The sequence below is a fragment of the Bidens hawaiensis genome, unplaced genomic scaffold (assembly GCF_021521415.1).
Source record: "Bidens hawaiensis isolate Kalapana, Puna unplaced genomic scaffold, B.hawaiensis_p1.1 tig00042804_1, whole genome shotgun sequence".
Classification (NCBI taxonomy): Eukaryota; Viridiplantae; Streptophyta; class Magnoliopsida; order Asterales; family Asteraceae; genus Bidens; species Bidens hawaiensis.
In genome coordinates, this window is record NW_027505799.1 from 125193 (window position 1) to 139360 (window position 14168).

Sequence of the window (14168 nt, forward strand, 5' to 3'; positions counted from 1 at the left end):
TCTTAACTGTCAGACTTTGTTTCTTAGTTAAGGGTTTTTCATTTAATTTAACCTTAGAAACACACTTTTTAGATGCGTTTCTCCTTTCACCATATGAGAAACAAGTTCTCATGTCCACAAATCCTTGTGGTGAAATGTCGTTAATAGTGACACTAGCAGTGATGTGTGAAACCATAGGTTCAAAAGAAGCAAACTTTTCATTTTGAATACCCATTTTATTCTCACATTTGTTTTTATAAAACTATAAACTGGAACACTTAGAAAAATTATGTTGTAAAAGATTTTACAAATTTGATGGGTTTTAACAAATTTGTCTTAACCTTTTCTTGAGAATTGTCAATTGATTTTGACTTTTCATATTCTTTCTCAAGTTCGATTAAGCTCGGTGTTTCATTAATAAATACTCTTTCACCCATGCCAGGTTTAATTAAGCTCGAGGGAACAGTTCGATCATCAAACACATGATTGATTCCGTTGATCTTAAAAACCCTTTCGGGTTTATGTTATCATTTTTCATCGGATTAATGAATTTCATTAAATCCTCATCCGAAATTGGTTTCTTTTCGGATGAAACAGATGAAACATTCTTTACATTAGCAGCATTTTTCTTAGTTGATGAGTTAGAACCGAATTTTCTTACCTTGAAGTCATGTGGTTCACACAAAATATGATTTTTTAAGTGGAATGTTTTCATTTTTGTGAACCACACTGGTTCAATAACATCCTCAACCAGCACTTCATGATCAGTTTAAACAAACAATACATTACTTTGAATGTGAGGTTTTGGAATTGATTTCTCCTCTTTGATACTTTCATTCACAGTCACTTGAGGATCAATAGTTAAAGGACAACAATATCAATTTTCTATAAATTTTCAGCGTATGGAATGGAAGTATAATCATTGTGAAATGGAGGAGGAATCTCTACATAACCTAAACCGGCCTTCCCATTTTTCTTATAAGAATTATTAACCTTAATAATCTCATTCAACAGAAAAGATGAGTTTTGAAATTTGCCAACTTTATTTTGTAATTCCATTCCCTCTTTTTCAAGTTTAGTGTTTTTAGTTCTCAATTTAAGTATTTCTTGAAACTGGCCATCGATGATTGTTAATTTACATGACATCTCAGCTTTCAAGTCATGATTGCTAACCGACAATGCCTCGATCTTATCTTTTGTTGATGATTAATCATCTATCAGTTGTTATCACGAATGATAGTCAGGTCATGAACAAGTTAATCATTGTGGTATTTAAGTGATTTAAGTTTAGACTGATAATCACCGCAATGAGAAAATTTTACTTCATCATTCATCGATGAAATATTCTCAATCTTAATCGAAATAGATTTAGAAGAACAAACCTCTGCTATCTTAGCCATGCAAGCATAGTTGCCTTGCATATCATCACTTGAAGTATCCGACTCTGTTTCTGATTCCTCACTCTCTTCCAATACCTTATCAACCTTTTCCTCTTCAAGCTTTTCAACCTGGTCAAACATAGCCAAGTTTCTATCTTGAGTTCTCGGTCCAAAATACTTCTTTCTCGGTTTGTCACACTCCTTGGCGAAATGGCCGAATTCCTGGAAATTGTAGCACTTGATATTTAACTTATCGAATCAGATCCTCTTGCTCATGGCAGGGAAGTCTTTTCCAGTCCGTTGCATAAATTTCTTGATCTTACGGACTATCATTGTCATGCTCCATTTGAGATCCATGAGTTCAAGATCATCGGGGTCAACTTGATCATAATCTTAGTCGGTCATGTCACAATTGGCTACTTGAAATCCCACCAATAGCTCGTACGATGTCATAAAAAGCAAAGTGTTTCTTGGCTTCTTTCATGTTCACAGTTAGTGGTGGTGATACATTACGACCTTGACTAGCAGCACCAGCATACCCAGAAGCACCAGAAATTACGTTTGGCTCAGAAGCAGCTTCATGAGGAATCTCAGAAGTTCCTTGAGAATAGAAAGTAGTGATAGGAACTGAAGCAGTCTTATTCACTAAGCTTGATCCACCATACAGCGTGGTATCCTGGTTACCTTTAGAAGAGTGTTGACATTTAAGCTCAAACTCCCTCTCTTCTAACTTCTTCACAAAATCCATCGCTGTTAGTTCTTTATTTCTGAAATAACCATCTTCAGTAAGAACCATCAAGTAGGTTGAACAGGAAGGAGATAGCGAATTCTTCAATGTGTCAATAAGATCACTGTCAACGGGAAGCATTAAGAATCTATTCATTTCAACAGTAAAGTGACAGAATCTTGTGATCAACTCTCCAAAGGTTTCTCCAATAATAAGGTTAAAGTTCCTAAACTGATACTTTAACATTGACTTTTTTCTTTCCTTTGTGTTTCCCATGCTTCTTGTCTTCAAAGCTTGGTACAAAGGAGCACATAGCTTAATGTGACTAAATTGGTGAAATATATGCTCGGGTAATGATCAATGTGGAATAAGCTTTAGTTTCAATCTCATAAGCTTTCTTCTACTCAGCATACATGACAATAATTTCTCAGTATTTCCAAGAGTGACAGAGTTGACGATTATAGGTACATGTGCGACCTCTAAACTCTGCACACACTCTGGATGACCAACACCTAGATGAGTTCTAAACCTTAAGTCCCACTTCGGAATATCATACAATTTGCTAAGTCTAGGACATTGCGTCTGAGATCTGATCTTAGCATCAGTTGTCAACATCTGTTGCATTACTGCATTCTGAGAAACAAGAGCATAAAATTTTGCCATCATGTCAAATTTGAAATTTTAGGGATTAAATTTGACAATCTTTGAAAGCTTCAGGTAACGAATGAGAATGAGAAACCTTAGCGAATGAGTAAGCTTAAAGAATGTGACTGAAAGTGATTACTTTACTTTAACGAATGTCCAAAGACGTCTGAAGAACAATTTACGAATGTTATTGTTCAAACGAATGAACAGATAACGAATGTTATGAAACGAATGGAGTGAACAGTGAACGAATAGGTTGTAACAAATGTGAATATTGGTAACAAATGAGTTGTGTAATGAATGGATGAACAGTTGATGAATGAGTTGTTAAAAGCGGTTATAACAACATCTATTCAAAATAAAATGAATGGGTTCATGAAATTAATGAATGTATTCATCGTTATTCTTCAATTTTCCATGTTCAAATTTCAAACAAACTTAACCAAACTACCTCAAGCTCTTCCAAAACACAAACAAATCACACAAATTCACACTCAAACCACTCGTAATCCAAATCCGAACCAATCCATACCAATCCAAACTTGTAATTCGTCTGGAATCCAATCCAATTTTCCTCAAATTACTTTTATACCTCGAACTATTCCCGCGTAAATCGAATTCATCGATTTAGGCCAAATCAATACAATTAACTGGTCTCTAATAATCAGTTCAACATTGCGAACAATCCTAAGTCAATTTTAGATTCAATTATCATGTATCAGTGTATCAATTGATCAATTATACGTTACGAACAGTCAGAATATCGATTAATGATCAATTTGTTACAATTAACAACTAAAACGTGAATCAATTGAATGGAAATTGATCTTTAAATGTGTTCAACTAGACACTAAGCTCTAATACCACTTGAAAGAGCCTGATATGCGGATCTAGTCTTCGGATATGAACATGGCCTTATCCAAATACATGTCTTATTATTTTCAATAATCCATACTTGTAGCAATAAAATACTATAGTTCCTACCCCAAGTGATAAATGATGAATTCAAAATATCTATGCTATATCTTTTATGTATCTATAAATGACCAGAAATACCTTGTTTATGTATCATTGGGAAGTGCATTAACATAAATACGGCAGTAAAAAGTGGCAATACAAAAGTATGTAAACTATAAAAACGAGTCAAAGTGGACTGTCCCACACTAGCACTTCCGCGCAATAATTCTACCAAAGGTGATCCTATTACAGGGATAGAGTCAGGTACACCCGTTACTATTTTCATGGCCCAATAACCAATTTGGTCCCAAGGTAAGGAATAACCAGTTACACCAAAAGATGCAGTAAATACAGCCAGAACCACACCTGCAACCCAAGTTAATTAGCGCGGTTTTTTAAATCCACCGGTTATACACGAAATACATGTAGGATCATCATTAGGACCAACATACTTTCCAACCATCGATGAACTGATCAGATTAACCAACCAACATTAGCTTCAGTCATTATGCATTGAACAAAAGCAAAAGCATCACTAACTGAAAATGTATATTCAAGCCTGGAAAGATGGGGGGGGGGGGGGCATGTCAAGTATCAGCTTGGGACCATGTCTTCTTAGGACTATTCTGGATGTACAATTCAATTTCAGTGGTCATATTTCATTTCAGTTGGAAAATGCAGTCAAATGTTTGGGGTAGTATAAGCGATCAAGGAGTAGTAACTCATATCACGGGAGGAAACTTTTGGCAGAGTTACATTACTATTAATGGGTGGCTCCGCGATTTCTTATAGGCACAGGCATCCTAGTTAATTCAGTTTTATGGTTCTTCATTATCCGCATATGGCCTTTTTTTCCTAGGTGCTCATTTTGTATGGGCTTTTAGTTTAATGTTTTTATTCAGTGGACGTGGTTATTGGCAAGAACTTATTGAATCCATCGTTTGGGCTCATAATTTATTAAAAGTTGCTTTTGCTACCCAGCCGAGAGCCTTAGGCATTGTACAAGGACGTGTTGTAGGAGTAACCCATTACCTTCTGGGTGGAAGGGCGTTTTTCTTAGCAAGAATTATTGCAGTAGGATAATAGCTAGGAGGATTTAAAAGGCATTATGGCATTAAGATTTCCAAGGTTTAGCCAAGGCTTAGCTCAGGACCCCACTTCTAGTCGTAGTTGACCATTATTTCGTTATCGATTACGTTACTAGAATGTATTGATTAAGTTAATGAACAAATGAACAAGGTACAGAGAAGATTTGGGCAGAGTAACAGTGTCAGATACTTTTGAAATAAACTTCGTTAAATAACAAATAAGTACAGGGGTATTTATAGGAGACGACTCATTCGTTAGACATGCCTAACGAATGAGTGTTCCATTCGCTATGCCATTCGTTATACAAACCATAACGAATGGCTTACATATGTTATCACTTATACGTTACTCATTCGTTAAACAAACCTTAATGAATGAGACAAAATCACGCGGACTCATTTTTATCATACAACTAATGAATGAGTCTTACATTATTTACATTAATAACACCTATACATTATTCTAATACCAAACTACGTTATACAAAGATGAAACACAACTGAACCCACAATATCCGTTTATAGAATTCCAAGAAGTTTGACATAAAAAAATATATAATAATAATAATAATAACAATAATAATAATAATAATAATCTTTGAAGAGGTACGTCTAAAGCCTCATACATAATGTTTTCACTAACAACTTCGTATTCTGGTTCTGAAGGTGATACGCAGTTGGTCAACAGAGAACACTAAGCCTAAAAGTCAAAAATAAAAACTACACATAAAAGATACAATGCATGTCTTATTAAGTAAAGTAACGAATCAAAAAGTAATATATACTTAAAACTTTTAGAGCTCAAAAAAAAATTGAAATGCTAACTAGAAAAGAAGAAGACAGATAGATTCTTTAACCTTTACATACAACTTATCTATCACATAAAACACTTGAAGAAATCAAGCCTTAAGCAAAGACCAACTTGTAACAAAACAACATTTAGTTATTTATTAATGTTGTTGTTGATACTCACTGTTGATGTAATTGATCCATCATCTGTAAATATTTCTAGATCTTCAGTGTGATTGGCAAGTAAAAAACTATTTTGAACTGTACTAGAAACATGTGACATTCTCATGCCTTCTAACTCTATGGCTACTTCTTTCATTGTTGGCCTATGTTTCCCATTGGGATTCAAACATCGCATTGCCAAGTTGGCTATTTCCAAGACCACACCCTTTGAATTCTCGTTTATAACCACCGGGTCAAATATAGACATTGCACGACCTTCCTCCATGACAAACATAAAGTAAGTAGCTAGATTCCTGTGTTCGCCAAACCTAGTTAAGGAAATTGGCTTTTCTCTAGTAAAAAGTTCTAGCAAAACAATACCAAAACTATAGACGTCACTTTTCTTAGTAAACTGACTCGATTGGAAGTACTCTGGATCAAAGTAACCAAATGTGCCTTTGACTAAGGTAGTTAAATGAGTTTGATCTAATGATACCAATCTTGAAGTTCCAAATTCAGAAACTTTGACTCTATACTTTTCATCTAAAAGTATATTTGTTGTCTTGATATCCCTACGGTATATTGGAATGGGGGTCTCTGAATGTAAGTAAGAAACTACTCCAGCAACCTCTATAGCAATTTGCAATCTCATGTTCAAAGAGAATGGTAACTCAGCAGGAGTATCTTGAATATAAGCATACAAGGTTCCTTTTGAGACAAACTCAGAGACAAGTAATGGAACCTCTGTCTCTAGGCAACATCCCAACAATTGGACCACATTCCTATGATTGACTTGTGCCAATATCACAACCTCATTGATGAATTGCTCTAATTGGCTTTCATCAACAATCTTTGCTTTCTTAATTGCTACGATCCTTCCATCCGCTAGCATGCCTTTATACACTGTTCCTTGACCTCCTTGTCCAAGGATTCTATTCTCGTTAAAATGGTTGGTGGCTGTTTCCAACTCATTGGATGTGAAAAGTATGGTTTTATCAACCAAACCCTCTTTATTTGCTTCCTGTTGTTTAAGAAGTAGGCCACCATTGCGTTTAAAAAACTTTTCATTCTTTCTATTTGCTATGGTTCTCTTGATTAGCTTGTGCAATTTTATTACGAACTTTGGTATGAAAAGCAACCCCATTAATATGCTAACACCTGAAAATTACAGACAAACACAATGGAGAAAAACTCAATAATCTAATATGTGCAATGGCAATCCACAGTTCACACTGAATGATGTTGACAATTAAATTGAATGAAAAAATTATGTTTGCTTGACATAAGAATGGATGAAACTAGAACCAAAATGACCAAACAGTCTACCAAGAAGATATACTACTCGGATTACAAGAAAAGATGATAAATAGCTTGCCTAGAATAACAGCAGCTAGTGGTGATTTGCTGCTTCTGAAACTTGGAGTATATACTGCAAGTTCACTGCAGTTTAACCACCAAGAACCCTCAGCAACACCCAGATCTATTTGCTGATAGTGACAGATTCGTCCAGAATCTCGGCATTTTCTGCAATCTTCAGATTCTGAAACAACATAATACAATGGCATTTTTTGCAAATACTAATTAAGGCAAAAAGAGTAGAGGACTGCATACCTTCGCATTGATAGGACAAATACGGATTTCCTACACGCCCAATACCACAGGAGCACTTTCTTTGATCAACATAAATACCATTACCCAAATACAGAGAAGATTTTCTACTCTTTCTTTCCCAACAACTTGGTATCACAAGGAAGTCTTTGTTTGTTAGGAACCATGAAATGGTTATCGGAAAAAAAGAGGTATTCCTCGTCTTCTCTTTGGGTATTTGGGACGGCGCACGAAGTCCATAACTGAAACGACTGGACGTAACCACTGTTCGTCGCCCAAGAAGGCGGATCCACAAACTCCGTCTTCACCCATCGTTTCCAATCCAGTAAGATCCAGAATATACGACTTTAAATTATATGGAATAGTAGTTCGGCAACAACCAAGGCCAAAACAAAGATTAGTTTTATTGCTAGAACCATCATTAGTGCAAGTAGATGAACATCCTGAGATTACTTCCTTTTGAGGACCCAAAATAGCAGCATAACCACACCCATCAACGGTGAGGATGTTATGTGATCCAGAAAATACAAAGGGACTCTCACCAAGGTCGATGCTTGGGAGATGATTGCTATTCGGGAATGTATTCTATCAACGAGAGATCACAGAGACATTAACGGTGACGGTTTGTTCTTCCAAGTCTACACGTAGCACCTTCATGTTTCTGAATGCAGAGAGATAAGGTTTGGAGGAGTTGCAATCAACAGCGTACCATTTGTTGACAGAACAATTTGCTCCGATTCCAAAAGGGTATGGGATCCTCACGTCTCCGCATATATCAATGCATCCTTTCTTGGCGAAATTAAGATCTTCTGATGATGATTTTGATATTAAAATCAAGATAAGTATATAAAAAAGTTGAAAATGCTTCATTTTCTTGTTTCGCGGAATTAATGATAGCAGAAAGCTTAAGAAATTTAGATATTTATAAATGGAATATGCCGTGTAATTTCATGTATTGAAAGGATCAAGGAGAAAATCGTACCCCTGTTGACTTAGACCATGGTTTTACCATCTTATCCAAATAAATATAATTGGTTATCATCTGATTGATTGGTTAAAATGTTAGGATGTTGATTTAAGTACAAATGACGTATCATGTAATGGTCCATATTTATAAGCGTTTACAATAGCTCTCTAGTTAAACGTATCGATTATTATTTATGAATATAGGAAATATGGCATTGTTTTCCAGCATGTATTATTGCATCCTTTCTTGACGTAATAAAGATGTTCTGCTGATTATTTTGCTATTAAATTCAAGATTATGTAGTATATAGAAAGCTTGAAGTTGTTTCAAAAAAACCTTAATATGACACAGTCTCAACCAATGAGGATGGTAAAGTGACTTCAAATGAGGCTTAAAGTCAAAAGTAGGGTCGATTAACTAGAAAATGCCTTCAAATGAGGCTTAACGTCAAACTCAAAAGTAGGGTCGGCTAACTAAAAAATGACTTAATGCTCACAGTCAAAACTGGTAGACTGGATCAATATGTCACATTTATGGTCGTAATCATCTTGGTGGATTGGTCCAGATGTTAAGTTACGAACTTACCGATGTGGGGAATTTTAATTTATAGCTTTGAGCTTAGCCATGTGAATACGTTATATTTGTTAATATAACTCATTAAATTTTATACTTATTTTACTCTAGTGTTTTATATGGGAGAAAGTGAATACGGTGCTGTCGCACGGCTAAGCTTACACGTAAAACTATTCAAAACTGCGTTGTTTTGATTAAAAACCCTAAAAAAGGAAAACTAAAAATCACGATTTGCTTCCATTTTTTTTTCAATTTCTTGGTGTTTTTCAATTTCTTTTCTCTAATTCCAGCAACACCTCTTTTCCAAGCAAATTAGATAGTGTAGTTTATCCATACAAATGTCTGTGTCTCAACTTTTTTTTCTCCCGATTTAAAAGAAAAAAACCTAAAACTAAAATCCATGTCCCTGCTCCTTGGTTCATTTGTCACTAACAAATATCTTTCTATAAGAACAAATTAATCAATTAATCACTTTCTGAAAGTGCTAATTTGAATGAACATACGAATCTGATAGGTTAATAACAGAATTGGTTTTTCAGTCAAAATAATAACTGGTTCATAATGAACCTTATGGGTTCTCATAAGATAGAATTGATTGATAAATAATCTGTCGAGTGTAACTTATTAAATAGTGTGATAATGAATAAGGATGAACGTATTTGCAGGGGTTTTAGAAATTAGAACAAGAATAAAATTAAGTTTTTAATTGTTTTTAATCAAAACGACATAGTTTTGAAGGGTTTTACGTGTAAGCTTAGGCACGTAGCAGCACCGTATTCACTTTCCCCTTTACATGGTGTGTTGTGCCGTTCATTGGGCCTTTCGATACAATCAAATAGAAAGTCCCAAGGGCGCCATATTCTGAGAGAAGTAATACGAGAAGCTAGATTGTTGTTGTCTTCTTTTAGGCAGTGGGATAGGGAAACTGTGAGGACTGAACTTTCACTTTCTTACTTGATTGATGGTAAACCCAGGCGTTACCATGACAAGTCGATGTGAATTCGGTTAGTATAGGTTACGTTCGTTACGGTATAAACAACGTTGCTAAAACCCAATCGTTGAAACAAAAAAAAATAAATTCTTCAAGTTAACATATAAAAAACAAATATTTAAAACGACATTTCTTCGGTCGGTAAAAACCGAGTGTTACGGACCCCAACGTTAAGTAAAACCCAAGCCTCGTCGGTCCTGGGCGTCGCGATGATAAGTCGAAGTGAATTCGGTCGGTTTTGGTTACAATCGTTATGGTACCCGGAACTTTAAAAAGGTCAATAAAACCCGGGTGTGACATTTGAGCCAAAACAAAGTACACCTCAGTACGTATTTACCAATTAAGCAAATAAACGCCTTTTGCATATCAAACGAACGATTAATCGAACGGGTCGGGTTATGACCCAGATATCTCGGGGGCCATCTATAAGTGATATACGACCTATACAAGCTAAAACATTAGAAATATGGCCTTAGATTGATAGCAAACAAGTTAAACGAAAATATACTCATTTAACTACCCGCTATAGATTTAAACGCGAAAGATAGTTACAAACCAAGCATTGTATCATCCGATAAGCCGAAAAAGACTTACCAAACACTTTTTGAAATGTTTTAAGCGATCCGTGAAAATATTTTTGATTTTTACAAACATATAGTATGTTTTTATAATTTTACACAAAACTAGCCGAAAAACACTTGTTTTCGCGCTGTTTGTCGCACCCGATAAGTTTTTCGCGCCAAAAACCTAACCCGAACTAAATTTGGATCGGGCTTTTCGTATTTGGGCTTGAGAAATCAGAAACTTGGGCCAAAATGGGCCCAAGGTGGGCCCATGAAGCTCCGATCGCAAACAGCAGCCCCCCCTTTTTGTTCTTTCACATATAAACTAGATCCAAGATATTTTCAACCTCATTTTCTTGAAAACTCTGGACATAAGTTCTGCTCCAGCCAAAAACCTTCAAACCCTAAGGTAAAAAACTTAAATAAGTAGCTTTTATACTTGTTTAAACTCGTTTAATACCATAAAAAATGTCTTGGTTACTAAAAATCATTCCTAACCGTGTAAAAATCCTAAAAATGGTCCATAAACATGTTTTGATCATACACATGGTAAGGAACCTGTTTTGATAGTTTTTTTGGCCATAAACACGGATTAAAGGGTTGAAACAACGTTTTTACGGTTCAAAAGTTCGTTTTTGTGCACTAGCCGAAACCCTAAGTTAAGGGCTGTTATGTTGATGAAATATTGCTTGGTTTGTGATATAGGACTTGTAACTAGCTTTCTTAGAAGCACAAGAACCTGAAAACTTGATTAAAAAGTCTGAAACGAGCCAAACCCGCTAAGGTAATGCCGAAACACTCGCTTACGGGCTATTTAGGTTAAGGTTGTGATGTGCATATTGTTAAGACTTGAAATTTTTCAGGGACATCAGGGACCATGTAAATGAGTCCCTGTCTAAATTTGGTAATTTTTTGACTATCCGAGAATATTTGGCGAATTTATTACCGAATTCGGACGTTTATTTGGGAAAAATAGCTAAAATACTTCAAAAATTATATAAATTTTCTGGAAACTCATATTTGATGTATTTTTATCACATATGAATTTTGGGATTATTTGGAAAAGTTTAAAGGTGTTTTTTTTTATATGCGTTCGTGTGAATTTTTATAGCCGAATTTGGGCCGAAAAGAATATTGCACGAACTTTTTACATTCTAAAATTGATACAGGTTGATTTGGGACATGATTTGAGCATTCAGGAATTTTTGTGGAATTTTTGAAAATTGTTTGGGGTAAACGGACGATTTTCAGGCGAAATATAGCTGATAAAATGAATTTTTATAAATTAATAAATCAGTAAATAAATTCCAGAAATATTTTTATAAAAATCTACATATTTTAATTGATAAGTGGTTAAATTTTCATAATTTAATGATTAACGGTTAATTAATTATGCTAATTTAAATATTAAACAAATTCAGTTTTTATAAAAAACGGCAAGTTCGCACTAACGAACCTGCGAAAATATTAAAGCACCAAGAGTGATCAAAAATCATATTTTTAAACTAATTAAGTAAAAATGAACTTTTCTATGAAAACCTGGACAATCCGGATGGATTGTGCACGTTCCTTCTTAAATCAAACTAAATAAACGGAAACGGGCCCCGTGGCTAATCCGGGACCCCAGTATGTGATATTTCTTTATACCTTAATCATGTTATTAACCAATACATTTACCCAAGCTTATTTTCCCATAACTGTTTTCTGAACGCGTGAACGAGCAACTTGGCCCAGCTGGGAAAACGGGAATCTGAGCCAAGTTCGGTTTTAAGTATTAGATATTGAACAACATCACAACCTAAGCCTATTGCCACTTTCTGGGCGTTCCAGCTACACCCAGATTAGTTATACAGCCCAGATTAGTATTGAGATTATAATAATATTAAAATATTAATATTATTATAATATTGATTATAGGAACTACTGATAGCGAACCGAACAAACCACGAGCTGATACAGTACTGAATATCTATTAAACCGTGAGTTTCATGACCCCACTTTTATACTGTTTTATGAACTTTTGGGGTGAAAAACATGTTTGCTTATATCTATATACTTATCTGAAACATGTGATGATGTGAATTATCTAAGTGCTAACACATGAAAGTCCCCACTAACACAGTGATTAACTTCGAGCCGGTGGCTTGTGAATAGTACTATTGGTTTGACAAACCAAGGCGGGGCCAGCACGGTTGCTGAGACATTATCCTGTTTGCACATGAACATATTTTTTTTTACGAACCAGCTATGTAGTGTTAGACATAGCTACCGGGGCATGTTGTGGGCGGAAAGGGGCCACAGTGGTTGATTGAGTGTGGGAAATGGAGGAACGCAACACGAACAGTCCAGGCTTCACTGTAGCTTAGCATAATTACATCACATACATCATTTACATGCATACATACTTATTTCATCATTACAAGTGTTAACTTGTGAATACTCATTACTGTTTTCTTGACACTCGTGAAACTCACCAACTCTAGTAGTTGACCCGTTTTAAACTGCTTTTCAGGTGTAACTAAATCGGAATGATTGGTTGATCTGTCACTTGCCTGAAGTGTGTGGTTGATGCTATGTGAATAAAAGCAAAGGCGTTAGTAGTAAGAACGTTTAGTTAACGAACTAGTTTTGTTTGTACCACCTAGACTGTAAAACAATGATAGAACGAAGAAATGTAATATAATGTAAATTAGTTTGTAATGTTTCTTTATAAACAATGTGTTGATACCAGAGGTGTCTGTTACATTCCCGTGTTACTCTTCCGCATTGTGCTAGTCGGGGTGTGACAGAAGTTGGTATCAGAGCCATTGGTTATAAAGGATTAGGTTATCTCTTAAGGTACCTAAATTATAAGCGTAGGCTCGATTAACTCTGGGAAAATAATTAAATAATAAATTAATATAATATACTGATGGATATCGGGATGAACTTGTAGGACAAGTGAGTTATTGTGGTCCGGAACATAATAACAGACTTGCTTGTACGAGGGAAATCGGGGAGAAGTCGCGAAACGTGTGGTTACGTAAAAGTGGCAACATAAGTGTATAAAAGGTAATGTGAAAGTATATATATATGTAACACTCATACGTGCTTATTTGGAACAAAGTGTATTAATACATGTACGTACGATACTGTTGATGACAGTACATTTTACTATGAATATTATATTCATTTATATTCAAAATTGATTTAAATAATAATAATAAATAAAAATTTTAATAAAACTAATATTATATTTTGATATAATTAATATTAAAATTGGTTTAATTAATTAATCTCCTCGACCATGGTTAACGATAGCAATAGATATTATTCTTATAACTAACATTTGTGCAGAGTCATGTCAAGGAATAACGATTACGTACCGGAAGAAGAACCGGTAATATCTGTAGAGGAGGATCCCGAGGAAGAATCAGAGGAGGATCCAGAAGAGGAGGACCCAGAAGAGGAGCCGGAGGAGGAAGAGGAAGAGGTGGAAGAAAAAGTTATCTGTAGAGAGCTACCCAGGAATGTGCCTGATCTATCTGGCTACAGATGCGATAGTTATCCACCCAGGTCACCACGCAGGGATCAAGACGAAGTTAACAGTCAGTATCGTTCACCTGCTAGAGTAGCCAGATTACCCACCCCACCTATACACCTGTCGCCGACGACTTCAGCTACTGCGCGAGTCCGGCAGACTGCTCGTATTAGGGTAACCCTGATTGACCCTACCTCGATTCCATTCAGATCTACCCACG

At 35.5% G+C, this 14168-nt stretch overlaps 1 protein-coding gene across 1 annotated transcript; it reads right to left on the reverse strand.

Moving 5' to 3' along the window:
- Positions 1-5579: 5579 nt before the first annotated feature.
- LOC143615386 (wall-associated receptor kinase-like 2) lies at positions 5580-8204 on the reverse strand. The gene is given in 4 exon segments (XM_077088522.1): positions 5580-6884; positions 7102-7266; positions 7338-7541; positions 7592-8204. Coding segments are annotated over 4 exon segments (2148 nt in total). The 3' UTR covers positions 5580-5718.
- Between the last annotated feature and the right edge of the window lie 5964 nt (positions 8205-14168).